Below are 27863 nucleotides of genomic sequence, written 5' to 3' on the forward strand. Positions count from 1 at the left end.
ACTGAGGCAGAGGCTTGCAGGTCTCTCTGAAGGGCTTCAATCCTATTGTTTTGGTGCTGGACTGTGGCTACCAGTCTGGCATTTCCAATTTCAAGGCTTAAAAAGAAATACAGGTCTTATGAGGGAAATCCACCAGAGCACCAGTTCTGAAAGAACAGCGTGAAATAACAAAATCTAAGACAAAAGCATCCTTCAAAATCATATATTAACTTGCTGTGATGCAACAAGGCTATCCTGTTGTTTTCACACCATCCTAGTAAGCGACAGACCTTGCTTCACTGTGTTAATCTCTTACCGTTGCACGCGTTCTTCCAGTTGTTTTCTAGTCGTATTACTCCCAGAAGATGCCAACAGGAGGTCCTGCAGTTTCTGGGTAGAAGCTATTACTTCCCTTTCCTTATTATCCAAGGCAGTCTTCAAGTCACGAACATGATGATTTTTAGTTGAGAACTCCAAGGCCTCTATACTTCAGTTTCAATAAGAATACTGCAAAAGGTGGTCCCCGCCTCAGAAAGTAGCTTACGATTCACTTGCAAGAAGGCTGCTTAAGGATGGCAAATTACAGCAGGGCCAAAGAAGGGGGGAAAAAAGATGCTGAGATGCTGCTTTGCAGATACAGTACAAACACACCACCTGCAAACCAGCTCTTCTTCTTGCTTAGTTCAATGCATGTGGTTCTGATACCTGTACTCTTAAAAGAAGCCCAAACCCTAACATCTGTTTCAAAGTTCCTTCATCCATGAAGGTGGCTCACATTGTTTTACACACTGTGCACCCAAAACAAAGACAATGACTTTCAGACATATTTAGCAAACTACAAATAAGGAACATCTGTTGTATACAAACAGAAGACTGTAAAGAAAGAGTGCAATATCTGGAACAGGGAAATAGTGGCTCAGAGCAGGGGTGAATTTTGAGAGAGAGCAAACCGCTCTGTTCGGACCTAGCCACAAGAAGGCTGCTCCTAGTGCACTGCCTTGCCCCTCCAGCTTGCGAGGAGCTCCCCAAAGGGCCAGCTGCGTTTATCACCAGGGGAGGGGAGGAAGAAGGGAAGAGAAAGGCCACTGCTGCAGTACTACCCCAGAGCCTGAACAAGAGCCTCTGCTGTGGCATTGAGGAGCAAGATTCTCTCTTACTTGCAGCAGAAACGAATTGGCTTTTTGATGATTCAAGTAACGCTATCTTGCACTCTGGAGGAGGAGGAGGCCACCTGGCTGAAGGTTTTACTGGCTTCATGAATTATGACAGGGGATCACTGTTAACTTCCTTAGATCTCTCTCCTACTGGCTCCCAGAATACTGTTTTGTCCTTTTTCACAATGAACAGGAAGAAACAGCCACCCACAGGTTTATTCCTATAGTGACAGGCTTTCCATACCTCAGCTTCGACCCTTTCCAATTCCTTTTGCAAGCGCAGGTTGTCTCTCTCCAGGGCACCGTGGTAGCGCATAGTAGTAACTTCCAGAGAAGCTTCTGACATAGGCTGCTTTTTAAGAGGACTGGCAAGCTTCTGCTGCAGCTGTGCGACCCCGTCCTAAAGAAACGTGGTTACACGAGCACAAAGAATTCGATAAGAACATGAGAAGATGAGGTGTGCTTTTACTTCTTAGGTTACATAATTAGGTCAGTCTTCAGAGTGAATTTAAAGGTAAGAAAAGTTGCCTGCCACCAGCAGGCACCTGCAAAACTGATGACCTCTCTCCATCTTTCTCAGCTGAGCGCCTCCACGGTGCCAGGGGGAAGCAGGGGAAACTTCAGTGCTTCTATGCTAGAGATGAAACTCAAAGGCCAGTTGCTAGGAGACCCAGGTCATTAGCTTGACCTGCCTTCGTCCCAGTCCTAAATGAACAGCTGACCAAGAGCACAAGTATTTCAAGGGCCCCCAGTTACAAATGTGTGGCGGGAGCAGCAGAAGACGTCAAAAGCCCAGAGGTAAATAAGCCCAAAAGCAAGCGAACCAAAGGGGACCCCACTGCGTCCCTCACAGAAAGTACCTCGAAATCCCCAGGAGATTCCGCATCTTCCTCTTGCTCTGCTCCTCCCACTGGCAGGGCACCTATAAAGGAGGCAAGAAGCGACACGCTGTGAGTGTTCATCTCACTCTGCTTTTTCCCATCATCCAAGCCCAGCATCCAAAAGATGAGGAACGGTTCTACTACAGGCCATAGTGATTTTCCTCATCGGCTCTTCCACAGTTAAGGATCCTACCTTCTCTGTCCTGAGCAAGTGCAGCCCTTGTAAAGGCAGCAGTCCTCACAGGGCAGGAGCTGCTGAGAAGTGCCTTGTCTGCTACACCACCTGCAGAAGAGTCTTCTGTGTTTTCACTCCCCGTGTTTTCTGCCAGTAGCTTACTAAGGATATATACGGAAAGAGAAGACATAGAGTTGGTAGAAACAACCACATCTTTGCATACACGCTTGACTAGGACAGCAACGGCCATTCCTCACCCAGCCTCTCCATTTTTGTTGCCAGCTGAGAAACAGTAACACCCCCACCCCCCACCTTACTCTTGCACTACTGTTCCATGATGAAAAATATCCACTGCAGGCTTGTTCATTCTCTAGATGCATATTGGCATCCGTGAAGCACTTCAGCCCTGCTGGCTACAATCTAAACTGATAAACAACCTCTCCATAGGGAGCACTACAAAAATTAACAAGCCCTCTGGCAGATTCACATCTAACTGCAAGGGTGCGATGTCCACAGGATGCTACATTAATGCTGCAACTATTCATGTCAAGCCAGCCTACAGTCTCCTCAAATGCAGTCCTGACTTGGAAGAACTTCAGAAATGTCGATGGTTAGTCTGAGGACTTGAGAGTTTAGACAGCTCCTAAGTATGATCAAGAGGCCAAAAAAGACTGCGGTTGCATTCTAAGCACTGCGTGTGTTAACTACATTGAATAGGCACTCTCTTCTAACAAACCTGAAAGAGAGTAAATTGGGGCTCCTGAGAGAGACCCCTTTCAGGTTTGCTTTTTCACCGTGTCGTGGTTTAACCCCAGCCAGTAACTAAGCACCACGCAGCCGCTCGCTGGCTTCCCCCCTACTCAGTGGGATGGGGGAGAGAATCGGGGAAAACAAAAGTAATACTCACGGGTTGAGATAAGAACAGTTTAGTAGAACAGAAAGGAAGAAAATAATAATAATGATAATAATAACAATAGAAAGATGACAACAATAATAATAAAATAATTGGACTATCCAAAACAAGCGATGCACGATGCAATTGCTCACCGCTCTCCAACCAATGCCCAGTTAGTTCCCGAGCAGCGATCCCCCCCAGGCCAACTCCCCCCAGTTTATATACCGGGCATGACGTCACATGGTATGGAATACCCCTTTGGCCAGTTTGGGTCAGCTGCCCTGGCTGTGTCCCCTCCCAGCTTCTTGTGCCCCTCCAGCCTTCTTGCTGGCTGAGCATGAGAAGTTGAAAAATCCTTGACTTAGTCTCAACACTACTGAGCAACAACTGAAAACATCAGTGTGTTACCAACATTCTTCTCATATTGAACCCAAAACATAACACTATACCAGCTACTAGGAAGAAAACGAACCCTATCCCAGCCAAAACCAGGACAAACCGATATATTAACTGACAACTCAGCCCCTCTCACGACAACATAAACCATATACCCAACGTGTCTACACACGCGAGCATAATCCACAGCCATGAAGGCAGAGTTATCTCTATAACAGTAGCAGCACCATGCCAAAGAAGCTGGCTTGCATTTATATCCCCGGCAACTGTGGCAACCGTAAGAGCAATCCTAAAGCATCCAAAACGTGTCATGAAATAGATCCGCTTCTGCAGGCACTGCATTGCCATCATTTTAATCCCTGCTTGCTCCCAAAACAATGCTTTCCCCCTTTCCTACAACCACAGCGAAAGCAAAGCCAAATACACGGAAGCGTTGGAGAATTCAGGTTGGAAGGCACCTCATGAGGTGTCCAGGCCAACCGCCTCCCCAAAGCAGACTGAGCTATGAGGTCAGACCACGCTGTTCAGGGGTCCTTCCACTCTGCTCTTCAAAGCCCCCACGGATGGAGGCTGCACAAACTCCCGGGGCAAGCTGTTCGACTGCTTGACCATCCTCAGGCCGAGTTTTCTCCTTACGCGCAGTTAAAACACCTTGTGTTTCACTTTATGCCCCTTGTCTCTCGGACAACGTTGCCTCTCTTTCTCCTAACGCTTCCATTCACAACACTTAAGCACCACCTATGCCGCCACTTAAAAAACCCTCTCCTGCAGAGCCGTGGTGCTGCTGAGCTAATGGCAAGTTTCCTGCCCAGTCTGGGTCTGGGTCTGTGTGTGGAGGGGGCACCACAGACCGCTTTCTTGCAGTCTTTGGGGTGGAAAGGATGAGAGCAGCCAAACGCAGACCTGCTTTTACCAGTCACACAGGGAACTCCTTCCGTGTGGCTCCTTCTTTTTCAAAGCTCATTCCCACGCCTCTCATCAATCATACTTGCAGATGACTAAAGAGACCTATGTGCCATTTGACACATTTTGACAAATATCTCACCTTTCACGCTGATTTTCAGTTCCTTTTTTGTGAAGAAACTCTACCGTCTCCTCATCATGTTTGGAGACAGCAAGATTAAGGGGGGTATATCCCTCCTGAAAGGACAAATAATCCCCGTTAGAAAAACCCAGACAAGTTCTGCACCTTTTCAAAAGAGCAGCTTTACCAAGTGCCAAGGTTACCCGGTTCTGAGCATTAATATTGGCATTATGCTCAAGTAACAGCCCTGCTACCGTTGTATTAGGAGATACGACAGCAAGGTGAAGGGCAGTGTTGCCGTCAGCATCTGCCAGGTTCGGGTCGGCACCATGCTGCAGCAAAATAGCCACACGTTTTTCTTGCTGGCACTGTACTGCCCGGGAACAACACACAAAAAAGGGAAGATTTCCAACATTTATGTTTCACTCTGTCACAGCTCGGCCAGCTTCTGAATGCTGGGAAAGAAAAGCATCTTCCGAGATTAGCTAGCATATGCCCGTTCCACACCTATTACAACACGCACGTTACCACGTAGGTCCGTGTAAAGAATCCTGCCAGGCACCTCTCATTTAACGCACAGTCGGCAAGTCCCACTGACAAGAGCGTAACATATTCCGCATACCGTCATCAGTGGCGATCTCTTGAAATTGTCAGCAAGGTTCAGCTGGCAGTTCTCTTGTACCCGAAATCCAACGGCATCCACGTGCCCGTTTGCACAAGCGACATGCAGAGGTGTCCTAAAAATTAAACATACGAGCTTAACATAGACAGACAACGAACGAACCAAAGCTCTGTTGCCGCTCAGCCCTGGGGATCCTGCAGCCCAGACTCTGCTCCTCCTGCTTTCCTGCACCGCTCACCCACAGGGCAGAAGAGAACTGGTGCTGCCTGAGCAGCTGCAGAACGACCCTGCGGGGAGACCACTGCCAAGCAGCAGGTCGGCGGCAGGCACTTCCAACAGCACTCAAGCCAACCCGGCAGCTACGAGCAATGAAAAGCTCTGGAGCTCGCTCCCCCAGCTGACAGGGCAAATCTCACTTTTCAAGCAATTAGCTTGAATCTGATCCTACGCAAAACCTTGAGAGCGGGCACTTCTGCGGGGCACCCACAAGCTGCCAGGGGGGTTGATCGCACCACGCTGATGCTCCCGCTGGACCAGCAGGCTCTGCGCTGTAACGTGCTGCTGGTGCTTGAGAGAGGGTGCTTGAGAGAGGCCTGGCGGAACTTGGCTCAGAACCTCCCGCAGCAACGCCTGCCAGAAGCAGCCAAGGTGTCCGTCAGCGGCCCGCAGCCCCTCACCGCTTCTCCTGGTCTTGCCCCTCGATGCCACCTCTCTTCGGCTGCGACCGCCTCAGCCGGGCCAGGGCGCCGCGGGCAGCCGCGCGGTGCAGCCTGCCCGGGTCCTTCTGCCCGAGCTCGTAGGCACTGGTGGCAGCGGCTGGAGGGCAGGGCTGCCCAGAAGCGCTGCCGGAGGGCGACTGCTGGCGCTTCTTGCTGAAGAGCGCCATGACCCTCTGCATGCTGCGGCGCATACTGCAGCACATGCTGCAGCACATGCTGCAGCACGGTCGTGGCCCCGCTGGGAGCCACCAGCAGCAGGAGGCGTAGACACATATTTAGCTAACGGTCGCAAGAGCATTCCAAATGCCTTTAGAAGACCTTGAACAGAATAAACAAGAAGACAAAAAAAGAAAGATGCCAATTAGAACAACACAGGTGTGCATTCCATGATAAAGGGAACTTGGCACAAAACCCCCCAATTTGGCAGTTTATCTCGACCAATTAGACTGAGACAAGTTTCGCATGTTTTAGTTGGTATAACCAATTATGTCCTATGTTTAGGCGCGTGTACAGAGTTAGTATAACCAATTATGTCTTATGTTTATGTGCATGTACAGTATTGATATAACCAATCATATTTTATGCTTGTGCGCGTGTACAGTGACTTTGCAGAATATGTGACTATAAATATGTGTGTGTTTTAGCAATAAAGGGTCGTCTGCTTTCAACTTTACAGGCGTCCGTCTATTTCAATCTCCTCAAATGGTGACCCCGACGTGACTGCGGGCCAAGAAAACGCTGGAATTGCTGGAAGTGCGTCCGGAGGAGACTCTAGCCGAACGATCGTCTAGCCAGCTGGACTGAGCGGACAACCTTCTCCCGGGAGATCAATCACCCTGCTCGTTTGGAAGTAAGGTGAGCGGCTAGAAGGATTAAAATGGGTGCCCAGATGGCTGCGGAAGAAGGGGCAATTGTACGAATGCTTTCGCATATCCTCTCCGTGAGAGGGATTAAGTACGATTCAAATACTTTACGTATGATGCTGAAGTGGCTTAAGGACCATGGTGCCCCCACTTCAAATGTAGAAGTCTTTGAGGTTAAAAATTGGGAAGAAATGGGAAAAGTAATTTGGGACTTTGTATCGCGTGGGGACGTGAAGGCTCAGAAAATCTCCGCTACGTGGAGATTGGTGCTGGAAATGTTGAAAGCCCTTAAGGCAGAAAAGGAGGTGGCTGCCGCTGTAAAAATTTCAATTGAAGATACCCCGGAAAAAAAGAAAAGTGTGTGTGGCAAGGTGGTAAATAATTCGGACAGTGATGAGGAATTAAAGAGCAAGGGAGATGTCATTAATGGAGGCAACGATCAACCTTTAAGTAACCTGCCTCTCGAGCAGAGACCTATCCCCTCTGCACCTCCCTATGAGGCAGATACATCCCCAGGAGAAGCTATAAAGAAGCGATGCAAGGACATAAATGATAAAATGTTAACCGAAGGTCTAAATCCTGTGGCTTTTCCAGTTACAGTCAGGCAGAATGCCCCAAACGTGTGGCAACCTTTCAATTGGGATTTAATAAAAGAAGTACGGAAAACAGTAACGGCTAATGGACTGTCTGCTCCATTTAGTCAGGCGTTATTGGAGAATATATTTTCTGGTCAAATTTTAACGGGCTTTGACTGTACACAATTGGCTACAATGATTTTAACCCTGACTCAGCGTCTACTATGGAAGGTGAAATGGGCAGAATTATGTGATTTAGCAGCACTAAGAAATTTGGACTGCCCAGAAGGAGATCCACGGTATATGATCACTACTGCACAAATGATGGGGACTGGTGACTTTGCAGATGTTAATAGGCAAGCAAGGCTACCGGTGGAAGCATTACAAGAATCAGCTTCCTTAGCTCTGAAGGCAATGTTAACCTTGCCTGAAGCTGGAAAGCCACAACAATCATTTACAAGTATAAAGCAGGGTAATACGGAACCTTATATGTCCTTTATTGATCATCTGCGAGATGCTATTGAAAAGCAAATAGATAATGCTGATGCCAAAGAAGCATTGATAATAACGTGGGGCCGAGGTTATGCTTGTGTCATCACAGAAAATGGGCTGAAGTGGATTCCAATTAAATGGACGAAACCTTACGCTGAGATTCATATGGAACACACTGACTGTAGTAAGCAGCATGACAGTGACACCGGTGATTGATCCACATCGTTTAACGCCGTAGGACAGTAAGAATGTTTGGGTGACACTGGCTAAAGCTATTAATCAAACCTCTTTTTGTGTGTCATCAGCATTACCTGAACAGTCTTTTATTCTTATGTATTTTATTAGGTATAATGTTGCTTTTGCCGTGTTTAATTAACTGTGTTCACAGGTTTTTGCAAAGGGCAATACAGCATGTTATTAATTGTCAAAAAACAAAACAGGGGGAATTGTAGACACATATTTAGCTAACGGTCGCAAGAGCATTCCAAATGCCTTTAGAAGACCTTGAACAGAATAAACAAGACGACAAAAAAAGAAAGATGCCAATTAGAACAACACAGGTGTGCATTCCACGATAAAGGGAACTTGGCACAAAACCCCTCAATTCGGCAGTTTATCTCGACCAATCAGACTGAGACAAGTTTCGCATGTTTTAGTTGGTATAACCAATTATGTCCTATGTTTAGGTGCGTGTACAGAGTTAGTATAACCAATTATATCTTATGTTTATGCGTGTGTACAGTGTTGATATAACCAATCATATTTTATGCTTGTGCGCGTGTACAGTGACTTTGCAGAATATGTGACTATAAATATGTGTGTGTTTTAGCAATAAAGGGTCGTCTGCTTTCAACTTCACAGGCGTCCGTCTATTTCAATCTCCTCAGGAGGCACCCGGCGGACTCTGCCAGGCCCTGGGTGAGGGCGAGGAGGAGGGCGAGTGAAGGGAGTAAACAGAACAAAGGGAATGCTTTTGTTAAAACACAGAACATGAGTGGAGCAAAATAATGCATCTACCTTAATAAGAAACATTTTGACAGTTCTGTCAAGCTCAAGAGTCAAAAGTAGTCAATCTGCCAGTCAGAAAAAATAGATATGGTTCTTAGTGTGAGTGCAAAATAAAACAACTGTGCATCAATAAACCATCAGGTAAGTGCAACGTGCTTGACATCCATTTAATAGAATTTATATTCAGGTAATAAAAAACCCCACGTTTTCACATCTGAACAATCTGAAGGATGGGAAACCACAGATGTGCTATGTAAACAAAATTATTTCCCAAGCCTTTGCCTAGCATTTTGTTCAAACCAGATAATTTTTGGTTAGAACATCGCGGTACTCCTGTATTGCCCTGCAAAGGGGATCCTGGTCAACATGGACATTTCTTGAAGATCCAGCAGATCCGGTTTCAAGTTCAGCAGTGGCTAGGGAGAACAGAGACAAGATTCCTGGTGTTACTTTTATAGTAGACAGGGCCAAGTAAGTCACTGTAAAAACATTATGGGTAACTGGAGAGATTACAATCCAGACAGATTTAAAAACTTCCAAAGGAACATAACAATGAAAGGGCTAGGCACAAAGGGAGAAACACATTTTTTCCACATGTGCTTATTAGTCAACAGTACTTTTAAAGCTAGTGAAAGACATTCCAGAGGCCTCACGCTGAACATCTTCAGGGAACTGCAACGCAGTGACTCTGGAGGAACAACTGTGAAATGGGTGGAATTCCTCTTTGGACACCTGGCCTTACATTACGGCCCATGTTTTATGCTACCTATTACAAGCATTCCACTCACGTTTGCCTAAACGCTACTGAATGATCTTTTCCTAAAGGAAGGCTATCTTTTGTCACTGATTATATCTTCTTGCTTATCCAAAAAAGACCGCAACATATAAGCTACAAATACAAGCAATGAATAAGACACATGGCAAAAATCAAGAACTAACAGCAGAGAATGCGTATGGTATGGTTTAGTGCTGAATGCACTTGATGTACGTGGAAGGAGAAGTAACAGCTGAAGTCTACAAAAATCTTTTCCCAGGGCTTCTTTTACATTTGATATATGTGCTTGAGGATTAACTCTACCGAAAGGCGACTTCAGCTTAAGCCAAGTGTATCTGTGTGGGGGAAACGGGTTAGTTTTCTTTGTGCTTGGTTTTTTTCGGGCAACCGCATAACATTCTACCCAGTATGTTGGTAAGCAGGAAGTTTTCACATTCAAGTCTAAACTGGAAAGCTAGCAGGAAAAAACCCTGCGCTTAGCACAAGAACTTGACAGCTTTCAAGCCATTATTTTCAAGAGTTAGGAACAGTCATCTGTTTCCTTAAAAACAATCCTAACATAATGACACATTACCCTCTTCAAGTTCTTTAGTGATTTTTTCATCCAGTTCCCGCCGTACCTAGAATTATACAGAAAACGTACAGTTAATATTTTGCAAGTTACCTTTCTGTAACTTTAAACTTCTAAAACAATCTTAAAACCCCCACATAACATGTGATAAAAACTACAAATACCATCCCAAATACAGACATCTTGGTTTGGGGTTTGATTTTTAATGAAGAGACACTCTTGGTCAGCCAGGCTGTAGCAGTCTCATTGCTGAGCAACATTAACTGTAGTACAAAACAACCTGTAACTCACCAGCTGGATTATAACCGGGCATTTAAAAAATATACAGGAAAGAAGCACAGTGGTGTTATTACAATGAAGGTATGGCAAAAGTCTATCATCAAATACACGAGCAGAATGTCAGCTAAATGCTGAGATACGCACAAATGCCATCCATAGGGACAAATTCAGTTGAGGCTGGCTTCTGCAGCTTCGTAAGAGAAGTGCAAGAGCAGCTGCTGCAGGATTGACATACACCATTGTATAGAAAAAAGCATGTGCCAATATTCTTCTTTTCTCCACTTTAAGATGGAAAATCGAAAGAGCTCCTGCAGATCACGCCAGGATTCTTCTTTATTGTTATTGCCAATACCACGACACACATAGAATATAACAACACACGTGACTTTTTCTTGCAAACTTTGTACAAAGAAACAACAGCAGCAGCTACAGCTTCTACACAGCGAGAGCTGTGGGGTTTATTATGTAACCAAAATCAGCTTAAGGAGCACTTAGTCCTTTCTCCCCTAGAAGGTGGTTATTGCTACCAATTAAGTTATTCTCACTTATGATTCTGACTTCAAAGTCTTCATAAGAAGAAGTCAGATCTTTTGAAGAGTCATAGTCCAAGCGCTATATGCTGTTGTTTACGTTTGATGATACTTGTGGCTCCTACATTTTTTCCATCAAGTCTGTGACACATAGAAGTGAATTTCAAAATAGATACCACACAGCTTCCAGGCCTACGAGGGCCACGAAGATGCTGAAGGGCTTGGACCACGTGAGCTATGTGGAGAGGCTGAGAGCTGTGACTGTTTCCTTACTGGAGCAGAGAAAGCTCAGGGAGACCTTATCTATGTATATAAATACTTGGTGGGGTGAGTAAAGAAGATGGAGCCAGACTCTTGTCAGTAGTGCCAAGTAAAAGAACAAGAGGAATGGGCACAAATCAAAATAGAGGAAATTTCATTTTAACATAAGGAAAGTTTGGGTTTTTTCCTTTTTAAACTGTAAGCATGGTCACACCCTGGAACAAGTTGCCCAGAAAAGGTTGTGGAGTGTCCATCCGTGGAGATGTACAAAACCTAGCTGGACATAACCCTGAACAACCTGCTATGGCTGACCCTGCTTTGAGCAGGGGTGGGGCTGGACTAGATGATCTTCCGAGGCCCCTTCCACCCTCGCCCATCCTGTGATTCTCTGATTTTAGTACTGAATCCCTGGGGGAATAAGTCTTTATTTTATGAAATGAGCAACATACATACCACCACCACCACCACCACGAACTGAAACACTGTACTATGTACTCAACAGGCAAAAGCCTCAGGAAGGGAAGCAATCTGCATACCCTCGCAAGAGGAGCAGTAACAGGCAGTAACTCCAAAGGCCAAAGAAGTGGGGCCGTAAACCAGCAGAGGGGAGGGAAGGGCCCTCTCTCCAGGCCTACAGGGATAGCTGCGACCAAATTCACCAGCTCCTCCAGGAGAACCACCACTCAGTGGTACTTCCTTGGAATAGTCTGTGCCTTCACAGCTAGAAGAGGGGAGCACAGAGCTGGAAGAACAACAGAAAAGGCCCCTCCAAATCCCCAAACCTCTAATTGTTTTCAAGCAGGTACAAGCAGCAGCAAAATCCTGGGGAGAAGGGACCTCCTAACACATGAAATGAGACAGAGGTAACAGAAAAAAGCAGGAAAACTAATGCCTAGACCAAAAGACGACCCAAACCCAGGGCCTATCCTAAGCAAAGCAGCAGTAGTTGAGGCGTTAGAAGAAACCACTTTCCCTGGTTTCTGGAGCCCTCACCATGACCAGAAGGTCCACAGGACCCTCCACAACACGTGTGGATGAATCAAGAGAAGAAAAAACCTTGTTTTCCTCTTATTCATTCCAGTTCCATCTTTGTGAATCTCATCCATGCCCGAGGAAAGAGAAATAGGTGGAAATAAAGCCAACACACTGATTTCTGAATAGGGAATGAAGAGCCAGGCAAAATACACCTTTGAGGACTATAACTTGCCTCCACTGTTCTTCCCCCCAAGCCCCTGGAAAAGGCATCACAGCTGACTATCCCAAACCTCCTGAGCAGGTCATTCTCTTCTCACTGCACCTCTCTCCAGGCAGTAACATACTGGGTTCCCTTGCAGCAGTCACCTGCTCAAGAATTCTTTTTGAGAAAGCAGTGTTGACTTCTACTTACCCACATGGATTGTTTGAGCACAGAGTAAGTTGGATCCTGTAAGACTCCATGACATGATACTCAGACTCTAGCAACTCAACTTCAGAACAGTACTGGTACTCCAGACACAACCGCTGTTACTACCAAGAACTTTTTGAATATCAGAACTGGCAAGGAGGCTAAACCAGCCTGCTCCTGTAGTTTAAAGAAGTTCCATTGTAACAGATGAAATCCACGCACTGTCATCTTACTGTGGTAGTTAAACATCCGAAGCCGTAACATTACAAATACAGAAAGCATGAAAGTACTCTGCGGCAGTCATTCTTTCACTTGGACAAACTAGCAAGTTCAAAATATTTGCAGTATTAGGAAAATGTGAACGCATCAGTAAGTTTCAATCAAAACCTAACAGCATAAATAGACTAAACGTTTCCAGTACAAAATACCACCCAACATTAAACAATGCTGGCTACAAACCTTGTCATGTATCTCGCTGCAGAGAAGAGAGAGAACAACAGAGTTTTGATTAAGGAGCTGAAGAAGGAAGAAAAACGGCCTTAAGTTCAAAGGTCTTCAGTGAGAAATAAGAACACGGCCTACACGTAAACAAAGCAAGTAAAAAAGCTAACAATGCAAAGACTGCTACAATACAAGAGTGCAGATGGAAAATGAAATCAGAAAAGGAACAGAAACTGAGAAATAGAGTAGGAAGCAGACATTCCCTTTCTCACGTGATGTAGGAAAACCGGTTTCATAAATCCATTAATTCACACTGGTTGCAGCTAGCAGAGTTCACTATGATTTTCTATGTCAAGACACCCACATTCATTTTCACCAGCCTTTGGCACAGCTGTTAGGATTTAAGCTTCACATTTTTTAAACCTAACAACAAGACTCCAGTCCCAAAACCTCCTTGCAGCACTTGCAGCAGACATTCCTTGCAGCAGTTCCCAAATTAAGGCACACAGACCACTAACAACATATTTGTGTTTCACCTGCTTGATTCAACTTAGTTCTGGATGGTGACATGCCAATTCATGAGCAGTTTGGGAGTCAGTAGACCAGATCATAAAAGAAAAAAAGACCCCGTCAAAGATCTCTCTACTCCTGTAAAGAACAGGCAATACACATCCTTCTTATGACACAAGTCCTACTATGAAATAAGTTCACAATTCATGAAATAAATTCAGCCAACCTCCTTGCAGAACATAAGGGACTGCTAGTCGCTACAGTTACTGTTTGTAATTACATGCACAGAATTTTTCAAGTACTTGTAATTTATTCTTCATTACTGGAGCTCTAATAAAAATAAAACCAACCAAAAAACCCCCAAAGACATTTGCATGTGATTGGGATTTTACTGGTTAATGAGCCCGCGTCAATATCAACTTTGTATTTTTCAAGATACTTCTGCACTTCCATTTCAAGGTTATTAATTTCTGTAGCATATGTATTTGATAAGGGGGAAGGGGCTATGCTGGAATGGAACACTTTTCTTCTTCATGTTCTTTTTAAGAATAAACTTCTCATTTTTTGCTGAGCTTGCAACATGGCCATCTTCAAAGTGTAAGGCTATATGCATAATCACCTCATGTTAAGTAGTGGTTTAGAAAAACTGTGAAATCATCCAAGCCTTTAAACTCCAAATTCCTTAGTTATGTCTAAAAGAAGCAACTGTGTCCACTTGCCAGAGTAGCACTTCTTCCTCTTGTTTGCAATCAGCATCATTTACCAATGTTTTTTCCAACAGTTGCATGGACAAAGAATTAATAGCAGCATTTTGAGTAACAGCAGTGCAAAGTATTTTCACCTCCTTGCCCCTGAAGCTATTTCAAAGCTTTTGCACAAACCAAATTTACATAAACATCCTCCTCTTAAGAACGAGATGTCCTGTACTTCAAATAGCCTTTCTCACCTTGAGGAAGCTACTGCGAGAAACACTAAATCTGCACAGTGAGCTTTGACTGAAAAAAAGAAGTGCAGGATGACCACCTGAGGCATACTGCAATTTAAGCTCCTTAACTCCCTGTCATTACGAGCTTTAGTGGCAGGAGCCTTCGTAATCTCCAGCCAAAAAAGCACTGCTCAGCTTGAATTTAAAGGCAAGACAATTCTGTAGGAGGGAACCAGGTTACTGGAAAAAATTTGAGGCATAACTGAAGCAAACAGTGAAGAAAAGGCTTAGAGTCAGAGAAACTCTTCTGTCTTTAAATAATCTGGTGAACAGGCAGAGTACTAAGCAGCACAACCTGCAAAGCACTTCAAAATAGACTAAAACTGTCATCTCTGCATTCTTTCCTCATGTTCCATCTTGTCTCCTGAATGGCACAGGACTCCTGCAGAAATGACAGCACAGACTGTGCATCTGGTATTTTTGCATTTGGAAACTGATGGAGATTCATCACCCATTATTTTATGCAGAGGGATACATGCGGTTTTCCCCTTTTGTTACTTCCTGACTTAAAGCCCTGTTTTCCAGTTCAATCCTCTTCTTGTAGACGCACGAGTCAGGAATTCTGTCCTTTCAGCTCCTCAGAGATACAGTATGGCTTCAAACACTGTTAATGACATACTGCACCCAGCTGAGGAAACTGAAACCAGCAGTGCTAAGTGAAATACCCACTTAGATGCATGTCCTCTAGCAACTACTGCACCTCTGAGAGCCCTGTTTCTTTTTTCTGAAGCACTCTGAAAGAGAAGATCACGTTTTCAGACTTTGCTGAATACATTGAACATTGAGTGACCTGGGGCTACAGACAGTGCCATTACAATTACTCCCAGTTGTTCCCTAACTGGTGATTACAGGAAGAAATATCATGAAAGGACATGCAGCTGCATTTAGTAACAGAGAGGATAAATTCACACTGATAATTCCGAGTCCCAGAGACCAGCCTTCTGCTTTGATTGAGGGAAAACAGGCATGCTGGGAATTCCAGCTTTTTCTTAAGACAGCCTGGTAGAAATGGTAAGAAATGGGAAAGTTCTCTGAGGATTTAGCCATAGTTTTACTCCCCTTCATTCAAGGAAGAAAACTTTAGAATTTAATACTATATTAGAATTAGAAGCTAATCACGAGAAGACAAACTGTGTCTAGCAAGAGCAAATTATCCTCAGCTCCTCTCTTGACATGAACTAAAAGTCTCTGTAGGTTGTAAACAAGCTCAGAGGGGACTTCAGGGGATTAAGTCCTACTAACAAAACTGCACTAGGATGGAGACATTTAGGTATATAAGAAAGCCCCCAAACTAACAAAACCAAACCTCACCTCACATCAGTAACTGGAGACTGGGGAAATGTCATACGTAATCGTTCTTCAACTTCCTTGAGAGTCTGCTCAAGGCTGACGGGTAATTTTTGTTCTGTTTTTTTTTTAAACCTTAAAAGCAAAGCCTCAGAAAACAGTACCAAAACTTAAAAGTATTCCCCAGCACAGCAATCCATCACAAAATGAGAGACGTATGCTCTGAAAAGAAACTTTATGGGTGCTGTTGAAGTCAGGACACTGAGTGAGAACAGTATCGCCATCCTCAGATCTAATGCACACTTTTCTTGGAATTAGCTCAAATGTTTGTCACAAGTATATTTGGAAACCATTTTTCACAAGACGTTGAAGCAGCCTATATAATGATTTGAAATACATATCTGCATATATTAGCAACGGTATAAAAACCCATGAGCTGTGAAGTAGCCTTTTAAAATATTTAATCTCTGGAATATACTTAAGGGAAGCTAGTAAACCAGTAAAGGTATCTATCCTGACAGTGACAAAAACTTTGAGATGCCCAGAGACTTCCAATTTCTTCTGGAAAATTAAGATGGAAAGGACTACTTGAAGAATGTTGCTGTAATTCAGTTAAGAAGCACTGAGTACTCCCACTTTCTCCCCCTTGACTGTCTTTTCTTCCTGTTTCTTCTTCTTCAACAAAGGCACAACTGTTAACCCTTTTCTTTTAAACTAGGGCAGTGTTTCTCCTAGAAGTCTGATGGTTTCCTCCTTTGCCTTTTTCTTCTTTTAACATCTTGCTCCCACCTCTCTGTCCGTTCTTTTCCTCACTTGTTCCCTGCTCCCTTCCCCTCTTGTTCCCTCATCCTGGCCTTCTCCTTATTTCACTTTTGCAGTGGGTCCCTGAATTTTGCCTCCTTTCTACTGCTTGCCTGCTGAATAGCCCCTGCAGATGGTACAGTACCAATTGCCTCCCGAGTTCTTTCCCTAATGTATGGCCACCCTCTGACCTGAAAAACACATTCACAGTGATACAGAGTCGTTCATCTTAACTGCCACTGCTACGCATTACCTACACTGCTTTGTCCGTTTTTGTTTTGTTGGGTTTGGGCTTTTTTTTTTTTTTTCCCCTTAAACCAGGTGCAGTATGTAGTCACATTGTTTACAGGGATTCTCTCCAAGGTGGGTGGGACCACTGAACTGAGATGGACTTAAAAAAAGTGAATGAATACTTCTCACATTCATTCAGCACCAGAATGCACGAGGGATAGAACACCAACTGAACACAGAAGCTTGTCCATGCCTCAATCCTATGCTAGGTGGAAACTGATTACAACTGTTGACATCTGGTTTCCAAGTCTCACAATATAATGTTCACCATTCTGTGAGGGATGTGCTATCACACTGACTGCTAATTACAGGGCATACTTTGACCAGAAGTATTGCAGAGGTTGCAGCATTGCTGCAAAATTAGAAAGCTGTGAAGACTTCCTGAAGAGTAGCTAATTTTACCTGTTCTTGTAATAACACATAGCAGGAGCTACAAAAACAAATGCCTCCTACACATAGTATACACCCCGCACTGAAGTAAGTATAAAGTGAGAAATTAGGCGATCCCGTTCATATCATCCTATTTTTGAAGCACCCCTTTATTGCTATTCATGTACTAAAACAAGTTGCAGTGAAGAAACCGCGAGAATGAAGATCAGTCAGGAAGGAAAAGGCGTCTCAAACAAAGAAGTCTGATGGGATTTTGCATTCCAAGTTAGCCATTTTAAACAGGTCATACATACTATACATTAAAATTTAATGAAGAGCTTAGCTGGGAACTTCCTATGCCACAGTATTCTTTATCACAGTTTCTCTTGTAAAAGAATGTAGTTACACAGCTCATTATTTAGATTTCAGAATTTTGGGGGTTTTGAGCACTCTTGGAAAATTTGTACAACCCTGATGACCAAAAGTCTTCACCCCTACCACATATACTTGTGTACTGTTTTGATAATGAGCAATTGTTTGGGCATATTAGACCACAGAGTTTGGAACTATAAATGGATTCTAACTTCAGGCTGAAAAGCAAAACCTTGCTTACGGATACTCTTGAGCAGTAGTTGAGAATAGTATTTCAAAATTCTTACCTTAGCCACATAGGCTTCAACCCTGTTTCTTGACGATAATGCGTTCCCGGTTTGGCTTAGGAAGCTTCCTCCTAGACTTTGACTTCCGTTCAGTGCCAAATGGTTGCCAAGATGTCCCACTTCAGTTGAATACAGAACTGGACTTGCAGCCAGACCTCCACTGACAATGCTGCTTGCGATGAAAGGTCTGCTTCTGTGGCGCTCCTGAAGGAGCTTAGCATTGGCTTCTGCTAGTCTCTCATCAGCTCTGAAACATTCAGAAGCATACGAAGAATTATCTTTGGTAATGACACTTTTGCAAAGTCACCCCCCAGGTCTTTGACTATTCTTCGACTTCTGAAAGTGGAAGGGATTAAGAGCCTTTAAAACAAGAATATAATTTGATCGGAAGTCTTGGCGCAGAGCCTATTTCTAGGAAGTCACACTACCTGCAAGCAGCAGCAAGAGTTACCAACACTTATGACTTCTCAGCATTAGGGCTTCAAAACAATCCGTGAATACCATGTGTTTGCACAGCTTCTTCTGAAAGGTACTTCACCTGCATAAGAACTCTGGACTACCCTTCCTTTCCCAAGGAAAGCTCAAACCTCAGACATGCTGCTAAAATGGAAGCCAAAAAAAATTTTGTTTTTTTTTTTTTTTGATTCCCAGAATCAAATTCTGTTCTCTGAAGTGCCTATCCTTATTCAAGCAATAAAGGACATGAAATTTATCTTTTCTGCCACACACAGAGTACCCTATTAATGCCATGATCAGTGGTGTTACTGCTGGAACCCTAAAGAGAAATGAAGACAGTTGTAATGAAGGGAAAGGGTCTTAAGCTACTTTCCTTGGAAATATGCCTTCTTCTGTTTACATACACAATGCTACCAGGTGCAGAAGAGGGATTTTAGGAGGAAAATGCATGAGGAAAAAGTAGTATCTTATTAGCACTCCAAAAAAGCATAAGCTTACCTTTCCAGTTTATTTGCTAGGCATCTTCTTATTTTTACTTCCTCCAGGTACAGCTCTTTGTACCTTTCCACTTCTGCCTGCATGGATTCTTTTTGAAGAATACTGTCTTGTTCCGTATTTTTTATTCTGTCTAATGCACGTTCAAGATCTCCAATTCTGTCTTTTAGCTGGTTTCTCAGTGAAGCGAGATGACTGGCTCTGATTTGTTCTAATCTGTCCTGGGAGGCTGCCTGCGTCTGAAGCAGATAACGCACTTTCAACCACTGCAAAGAAGAAGAGAACTCTCCCTGCCAGTCAATTGCACGTACCCAATTTCAAGGGGCCCAGCTTCACTCGGTGAGGCAACTGTGCCTCCTCACTACCATCAGCAATCAAGGCAGAACCCTGGAACTACCACATTAAATAGTTCTTCAGAAAGAGCCCCCCTCTTAGCACTATTGTTCATCAAAGCTACTAATGAGAGAACACCATCTCTGTAGGACAGCGCATATAGAAAAGGATTCCTCAAAGAAATTATAAGGATCCCTCATCTCCAGCCCCCACCCCGCAACTGTGGTGACTTCTTTTCTGAGCACTTTTCCCCGTACAATGGCAAAGGAGGACCTGTATGCCTGGCCATGACAACTGGAAGTTACAACACCCATTCAAGGATGAACAGCGAGAACAAGACCAGCGGACAGTGATAACCTCCCCCCCACACCCAAGAACTGCAAAACGGAAATCTACCTTGGGCAAGCTTTTGATTCAGGGACCTGCAGGCACATTACACACACACGAAAGCACTCTTGCCCAACCATATTCTCTTCTCCCACTGCCCTTTACGAAAGACAGAAGCACAGCACTAACAGACAGAATCAGGCACCAAAACTAAAATACTAAAAAAATGACAACCACAACAAAAGTATGTAATAGAGACTACAGACACATGTGAGAAATTCACTTACCTGCAAAAACAGATTGACTTCTTGTAGTTTTTGTCTTATCTCTTGTCCGGCTCGTTCTTCCATCTCTCTTTTATATTGTTCTAGTTGGCTGCGATCCACCATGTTAGTCTCCAAATGATGTTTGAGGTTAGCCACCTCTTCTTTCAGCTGGCATTTGCTCTTCTCCAGTTTTTCATGGTTCCCACGCATGGTGGACAACTCTTCTCGCAAATCCTGATTTTGTGCTTCTAGCTGCATGCATTTTTTAGACTCTATCTCCAGCTGCTGGGAAAGTTCACCAACCTGTAGACAGCAAAAAAAAAAAAAGAACCCCCAAAACCGGGGAACTCAGATCTACAATTACTCAGTTCTGTGAAAATCAGTAAAGGGGTTGGCCATCGAGGCTGTACTTACCATCTGCTGACTCAGTATTAAAACCAAAGTGAAACCAGTCTCTTCTTTTAAAACAAGAACAGCTTTCACAACATTCCTGATAGGATTCCTCAGGCTCCCATCCTTTCTCAGTTCTTCTGCAGTAGGTATCAAGAGGACCGAGAGGTGCCAAACTAGCAGCATTTCACGCATAGGGCTAAGTGGAAAAGCACTAAGGCTATTCTTCCATGAGGTGCTCATATGCTCACGGGAAATCACACACCCCCATACCTAGCCACCTTCTGGTTTCACCAGAAACAACACGTGTCATGCTTTAGAGGAAAGTTTACATGCTGTCAACACAATCAAAGCTTCATTACAGAACTGACAAGACAAGAAACAGATGCTCTTTTTTTTCCATTACACTGAAAGATTTGTAAATAGTGGTTCAGAACACAGCTTTTACAGCGGTGGTGGAGGAAGACATATTCTCTTTAGGTCGAAGCCGCAGTTTGTTTTCAAAAATTTGCAGGAAATATCAGACTTTCAGTAAGTCCCAACGGTCAACTACAGCTCTATCCTCCTCTTCCCCCTCCAGAAACATACATTTTCTGTACCTGTTGAAGATAAAACATAATACCCTGTCTTCTTTTAATAAAAGTGGAGGAAACCAGCATACTAAACACTTGAAAGAGTCTCTAGCAAAGTAGAAACTTTAGACTTATCTAAAACCACCTAAATGTAACGGCCTTCCCTGTCATTCGAAACAACTCTCCAACAGAAACACAAACCCACTACTGACTTCTGGACTAAAAAGGAGCCACTGCAAAGGCAGTTGACTCATTCTACAATGCCTTCCAAATACGAACGTAGCTCTGAAACATGGCTGCTCTAGCAACAAATCTGAGCAATGAGCGGAGAAGTAGATAAAAGGTTACGTGCTACTGAACAGCCAGAGCAACCTCAAAAGCACTTCTGGGAAATCTACTTCTGGGTGCCCATGACAAGGGAAAGATGGGCCGAGACAGCTACTAGCGAGCAATAAGTTACAGAATTTTTTCTGCATCGCCTCAACTGCATCGCGCCCTGGGAAACAACGACACCGTTTAGAAAAGCAAAACCGGAACTGCCTTCTGCTCAACTCCTGCCTAAGACAGAGCTCAAGGGGTGACCTCGGGCAAAGCCAACTTCATACAGTTGCTCCCAGTAATGGTGGTGTTAATTCCCTCTCTTCCAGAGAAGGAATTCATCTGTAAGACCTAGAAGACGCTGCCATGGCCTCAAGCTGCAGCCAAGCCTGTGCCGAGCCTTACTGCTCTCAGCCCTGAACCTCACCCATGGACGTGACATCCTGGTAGGACTGCAGTCCCTATGGACTGGCCTGGCGATCTGCACTCTTGGCTGACCCTGCTTGCTGTCACCGGACCTATTCTGCTCTTCTTGGTGAGGGCCTGTGGGACTGCCCATGAGCTCATGGACCCTGCCAGCCTTGCTGCGACTCTCGGCTCGCCCTTCCTCTACAGAACAGCCTGCCCTTGATGTGTCCTTGCAGATACTGCTTTGCACATTATGTTTTCATCTTTACCCATAATGATAACTACATCAGTATTATAGACATCTACTACTGTAACAGTAGAAGGAGCATCAAGAAAAGGCAGTCACTTCTAACATACAGCAAAGAAAAAAAAATCAACAGCATGAAAAGTAGTACAGGGAAAGAATAACACAGGTTTTTCAAAAGAAAATACACCACCACCAAAAAACCCCAAACAAACCAGAGCTCACCTTTGTTCTTAATCTACCAACTTCATTGAGTGTTTCAGGGCAGTTATTCTTCATTTCTTTCTGTAAACTAGGCTGGGACTCCATCTCTCTCTCCTCATATATGCTTGGTTTTCTCACAGCTCTGCTCAGAAGCTTCTTCAACCTACACAACGAATAAGTCAAGAAAACAATGAAGCAATGGAATAACCGGCCTTTTTCCCACACTCTTACGTAAACAGCGCAGACATGGCTTGCTTCATCTTGAACGTGCTTTACACGCCAGCAATTACTGAGAAAAAAACAGCATTACTGTGCCACAAACCCCTTGAAAGGTCCAAATTTCACCTGAAAAGAGGAATAAAAGACTTCCTTCCCCCCAGGAGAACCGCAGAGCAACCTGCATTTGCAGTTCTTTTGGCAGCTATTGAAAACGATGGACTCATGCACAGAAGCGCCCTGCAAGAACTAACACGGGGCTTGAATTTTCTCACAGTTACATACACCTGTTTTTACAGTGAAGTTCAATAAAGCTTGACTCCTACTCAGGGATACCTCTTCACCATACTAAAAAGCCATACCTCTTACAGTCTTTCTGCAGTTCAATGTTTCTTTTCATTTCTTGGTCCAGACGCAGTTCGACTGGGCGTTTCAACTCTACCAGCTTCTTCACTTTCTTTCTTTCAGTCTCACACTTTCAAAATAGAAGAGATACATGACACACACAGCGTAGGAACAGTATCTACGCACAGTATATGCATCTAACATTCTCCACAGAGAAGCTGCAGTATGCCTCCATCTGTTAGCCAAGTTCCACAGAACGCCAAGGGACAAAGTTCCTGAGAACATTTAATCACTTCGGGTTTCACATCAAACAGGCCAACACCTAACAACAGAAACAGATGACCCCACTGAGGCAAAGGCTCTTCTAACGCTTCAAGGCAAAAAGGTGGAAAAGATGCTAGAGGACACTTTCGGCAGTTCCTCTACTCATACCAGGGATTACGTAGGTATGTACATCGTGGGAGAACACAGATCAATCTAATGCTTTCATGGGATCTTCAATGACCAGCAGGCAGGGGCTTGCAGAGGAATTTGATCTTTTGCAATTCTTCAATGTTTCATTTCCCTCTGCTATTACCTCCCTCTCTCCTCTGGGGGTATTTACTTATTCACATCTTGTTCTTCCTCTTGGTGTTTTCTCAGCCAAACCAGAGGAGAGCTGGCAGCTGTTTTGACTTTGTACTTCCATTTTTCCTCTACAGAAAAGGAGAAAAGGGAAAGACTGCCCCTTGGAAACTGGCAGCCATTTCTTGTTTCCCAAGTACTAGTTCATTTGCCCAAAATTCCTGCAGTACATTTTTCTGGGAGGCTTTTAAGCTCCCACTACCCTGAAAACATGCAGCAGCTCCTCCATACATTGCACTGGAAACATGAAGCATTTTAACCCTGCCCAGAAACCAAGGCGTCAGAAGATGACCAGAAGGAATCCAAGAAATAACTGGGGAACTGCAGCCTTGCTCAATGTGCTCAACGGATAGCAAACCACATTGGGAACTCTTCCCAATAGAACCATGCCAGAATTTACACAAAGATACCCAGCCAGCTTTTATTTGCTTCCTGGCTGACACCCAAATCACAAGATACTCAGTGCCTGAACGGCAAGGATAACAGAAAAACCTGGCTGTAAGAACTCGACAAAAAGGTAGACACAGTTCTCCGGGGTATTGGCTAGGCGTCCAGAGAATTTACTGGGCTCACCTGTTCCAGGAGTTCAGCCTTTTCTCTGTCAAGCTGAGCAACACGCTCTTCAAGGTGGGATCTTGACTTCAAGTGCTCTTCCCACATGCTGTGGGAGTCCTCTGATGTCAGAGGCAGCACATTCTGCTTTTGCATCTGTGAAAGCAACAGCGGCAAAAGAAGAAACTAAGGTGACTGGAAAGACAGCACTGCAGTAGAAAGCAGTAACTTAAATGGAAACAGGTCTAAGCTCTCCTCTCCCCATCCAACATCTACAGTTAAGGTTAACACGGAGTGTACAACACACCTCAGGAAACATAACCAAGAGCAGCAATTGAAGCTGGTGGAAAGAATGAACACCCTAGAAGTGACAAGATGAGGTTGCAACTTTGGGGGATGACACGCGCACACACACACACACAAGATCACCCTACACTTTCTTCCAAAGGTCCTCCAGAGTTCCTAACAATACATACTTTTTAATATAATAATTCCTCTAGTGCCCACCACAGAAAATACCCTACCCTCACGGCTTCTGTAACAGCTCGACATCTCCTGAGAGCAAGAAAGTGCTCTGCCCGCTACTGTACAGCATCGCCTCACCTAATTCTTTACCTTAGCTCCCTGCATGGCAGGACAGTACCAGCACCTGTTCGCAGGCGGGAAAGGAAGCTAACGTGGTCTCAAGGGCAAGCTGTGACAAAGCTGCAAAGGTAACACGGACCTCCCAAGTCCAGTCTCCTCTCTCAGCTTTCAACCACGGATCTCCCCCCTGCCCACAACTTTGATCCTATCTAGCATCTGTCATGGTTTAACCCTAGTAGGCAGCTCAGCACCACCCAGCCACTCACTCACTCCCCACCCCTGTGGGATGGAGGAGAGCATCGGCAGGGTAAGAGTGAGAAAACTTGTGGGTTGAGATAAAGACAGTTTCATAGGTAAAGTTAAAGCTGCCTGTGCGAGCAAAGCAAAACAAAGAATTCATTCACTACTTCTCATTGGCAGGCAGTTTTTCAGCCACTTCCAGGAAAGCAGGGCTTCATCATACCTAATGGTTACTTGGAAAGACAAATGCCATATCTCCATATGTCCATCCCTTCTTCCTTCTTCCCTGCAGCTTTTATTGCTGAGCATGATGTCATACGGGATGGTCATTTGGAGTCAGCTGTCTGGCTGTGCCCCCCTGCCCCAGCTCCTTGGGCACCCCGCAGCCTACTTGCTGGCAGGGCAGTAGGAGAAATAGAAAAGGCCTTGACACTGTGCAAGCCCTGCTCAGCCATAACTAAATCACCCCTGTGGTGTTAACACTGTTTTCATCACAAATTCAAAACATAGCACCGAACAAGCTCCTATGAAGAAAATGAACTAGTGTCAAATCCTCACATTTTAGAGCATTAAGTGGGACTTGCCATAGTAGCATGGGAAAACTCTCAAAACCAGAAAGCTGGGGAATGGACCAGGCTGCTTTCTGAGCAGCCTATATTCAGTATTTGCATCCACTTGTTTGCTCCTCCATTGAAAAAAACGAATTAAAAAGTTCATCCTTCTCCTAAAGTGACTTCACAACTCCCTCATAAGGAAATTTAAGATGATTTCTATTTCAGAACTCCGAGGCCTCTATACTTCAGTTTTTGTAAGAACACTGCAAAAGGTGGTCCCCGCCTCAGAAAAGTAGCTTACAATTCACTTGCAAGAAGGCTGCTTAAGGATGGCAAATTACAGCAGGGACAAAGAAGGGGGAAAAAATTGAATCAAGCAAAAAAATATATACACAGAATAAGTTAGAACAGCATTCAGAATTGAAAACATATTACCTAGTGGTGGTGGGGGGGGGGGGGGGAGGAAGCATAGACAGCATAAAAAAAGCCCAAATGCAGCAGTCCAGTATTTCTACTGTTCTTCTGAAATCAGTCAACCTGCTTGGCCAAACCAGATGCAATCAGCTACAGACACATCAGTGTATTTTGCAAAGCACCTTAGCAATTACAAACCTTTGTCCAGGTAAGGACATAGTGTCCTCATGTCAAAGACTTGGACACCAAGTTTAGAAAACAGTGCAATGCATTCACACATCATTATATCTATCCTGTTGAAGTTTTTTCTAGGGTTTTAGGACAACATTCGCTCCTACTTTCATCAGCCACCTTTAGATTTATTCATACAGTTACAGACATTATATACCTTAGTTTTAACCTTTTCCAGTTCCTTTTGCAAGCGCAGCTTGTCTTCCTCCAGGTCACTGCAGTAGCGCATGGTAACTTCAAGTGAAGCTTCTGACATAGATTGCTTTTTAAGAGCATCGGCAAGCTCCTGCTGCAGCTGTCTGACCATGCCCTAATGAAGCAGTTAAATGAGCATGAACAAAGTTGTAAGAATGTGAAATATCCCTTTACTTCAACTTATTTGATTATACAATTAGACCTTGATTGACTGAACTCAAAGACATGAGATTCTGCCTGCCACCAGCAGGCATCTGCACAGATAATGGCCTCTCTTTATCTTTCTCAGCTGAGCACCTCCAAACTATCGGCAGCTGTTCATGAGGATTTCTGTTTCCTAATACAGCAAAAAGGCTCAAGTATTATTCTTCTTGGAACAATACACAAGCACATGCTCCAATCATATATTTTTTTCTGACAAAATCCAAAGCAATCTGTTGCAATGGAAGAGCCACAGTTTGACTGCAGACACTACTCTGATGACTACAGGCAGGACTTCGTATTAGATCGTTCTTTGTTCTATTCCTCCATTATACAAATATAATTAAAGGAATACATATATCTGAAAGCTCTTTTGAGATACACTTTAAGCATGTGTTGAATCACATCCTCTTGCAGTCTTCTTTCCGAGTTCATTTTAGAATAACAACTGCCTTTAAACTGACAGATTAGGTTTACAAAAATCTGGAAATCTGGATAGTTCATATCTATCTATCTAGTATCTTCACAAGGAACCTGTTATTTTGGTAGTGAGAATACAAAGCAATTCACAGGTTAAAATGATTGACAGCACTGCTGGAGTTCTCCCCCCTAGCCCTTAAAGTAACTGACAAATGAAGGATAAGGTGTTTATCTGACACATGCAGATATTTACCTCACTCAAAGATTCTGGATTTGTTAGGAAGAAGGAAATGGAATTTTAAATCACTATTCAAATCACTAAGGGAGACCTTACACCAGAGTGTCTAAATACTGAATGCGATTAGTTACTGTTTTCCAGAAAGTAAAGGAAGATTAAGCAAAATGGGTAAGGCAACTTTCAAATCATTGCTCTACCTGGCATTGGTAGAATACTCTATCACTAGAGAAGATCCTACCTACTCCTAGGAACATATATAATAATGCATTCTCCCATTACCTATAGCTTTTTCAACTGTCACACCTATTCCTTACTCCTGCCCCTGCCTTTATTCTCTTCCACCCTTTCTCTTGACAAAACCACCTATATGCAGAAATGGGAGCAGCCCTTAGTTCATGCATGTTTGACTGACATAAAATTATGCTCGTGCTCTGCATAGGAGCATGTTTCATACTCATGTACTGTGTGCATTTGCAGAAAGACAGTTTAACTGATGTCCTAATGAGTCTTCTGTCGAGTTAATTAGTCTTTCACAGAGCCACAAAGAAAGAACACATTTAAATATGACTACGCATCATAAAACAGAGAAGAGGAAACCTAGGTCAGTGTGTGAAATGATCTCAAGGAACAGGCAGGCCCCTCGGAACCCCCAAAACACATACATAAATTAACACCTGGACACTACTAATACATTTTGATAGCAACTTATGGAAAAGCGATTTTTTTTTTTTCTTTCAGAGCTTAATAAAAATCCATCCCCCACCACTTCACTTGTCTGCATCTTCATTTCTCAACCCTCACATATTGGATGGTTCTTCCTTTTCTACCACTCTCATTTGTGTCATCAGTGCAATACATATATAAAAAACAACAAATACATAAATGTTGACGCGGAAGTCACGGACACTGCACACAATCAATATGATCAAGCAGATGCCACTTTATTGCCAAAATAGCTCGGTTTATATGCTCATTCTAGTTCCCGTTCACGCGTAAGCAAATTAAAGATTGGTTAGCATGTGCTGTCCACGTGCCTAGTTACACCTAATGATTGGTTATATCAACACTGTACACGCGCATAAAAATAAGGCATAATTGGTTGTATTAAC

The 27863-nt window shown here is 43.9% G+C and overlaps 2 protein-coding genes across 2 annotated transcripts in view; both read right to left on the bottom strand.

Annotated features, from left to right (window-relative positions):
* Window positions 1-3990: 3990 nt before the first annotated feature.
* Window positions 3991-6012, bottom strand: LOC128143585 (putative ankyrin repeat domain-containing protein 20A5). The gene is made up of 5 exons (XM_052790944.1): window positions 5804-6012; window positions 5127-5241; window positions 4708-4872; window positions 4526-4620; window positions 3991-4111 (listed from the first exon to the last, which is right to left on the bottom strand). The coding sequence occupies exons 1-5, from the start codon at window positions 6010-6012 to the stop codon at window positions 3991-3993; spliced, it is 705 nt and encodes a 234-aa protein (XP_052646904.1).
* Window positions 6013-9077: 3065 nt separating this feature from the next.
* The window catches only part of LOC128143586 (ankyrin repeat domain-containing protein 26-like), a 63571-nt gene continuing 44785 nt past the window's right edge, over window positions 9078-27863 (bottom strand). The window contains 10 exon segments of the mRNA XM_052790946.1: window positions 9078-9199; window positions 10133-10178; window positions 17927-18173; window positions 18881-19116; window positions 19825-20150; window positions 21208-21261; window positions 21978-22102; window positions 22518-22630; window positions 23698-23832; window positions 25858-26010. Of these exon segments, the coding sequence (XP_052646906.1) occupies window positions 9078-9199; window positions 10133-10178; window positions 17927-18173; window positions 18881-19116; window positions 19825-20150; window positions 21208-21261; window positions 21978-22102; window positions 22518-22630; window positions 23698-23832; window positions 25858-26010 (1557 nt within the window).

This window comes from Harpia harpyja, chromosome 6 (assembly GCF_026419915.1).
Source record: "Harpia harpyja isolate bHarHar1 chromosome 6, bHarHar1 primary haplotype, whole genome shotgun sequence".
Taxonomy (NCBI): domain Eukaryota; kingdom Metazoa; phylum Chordata; class Aves; order Accipitriformes; family Accipitridae; genus Harpia; species Harpia harpyja.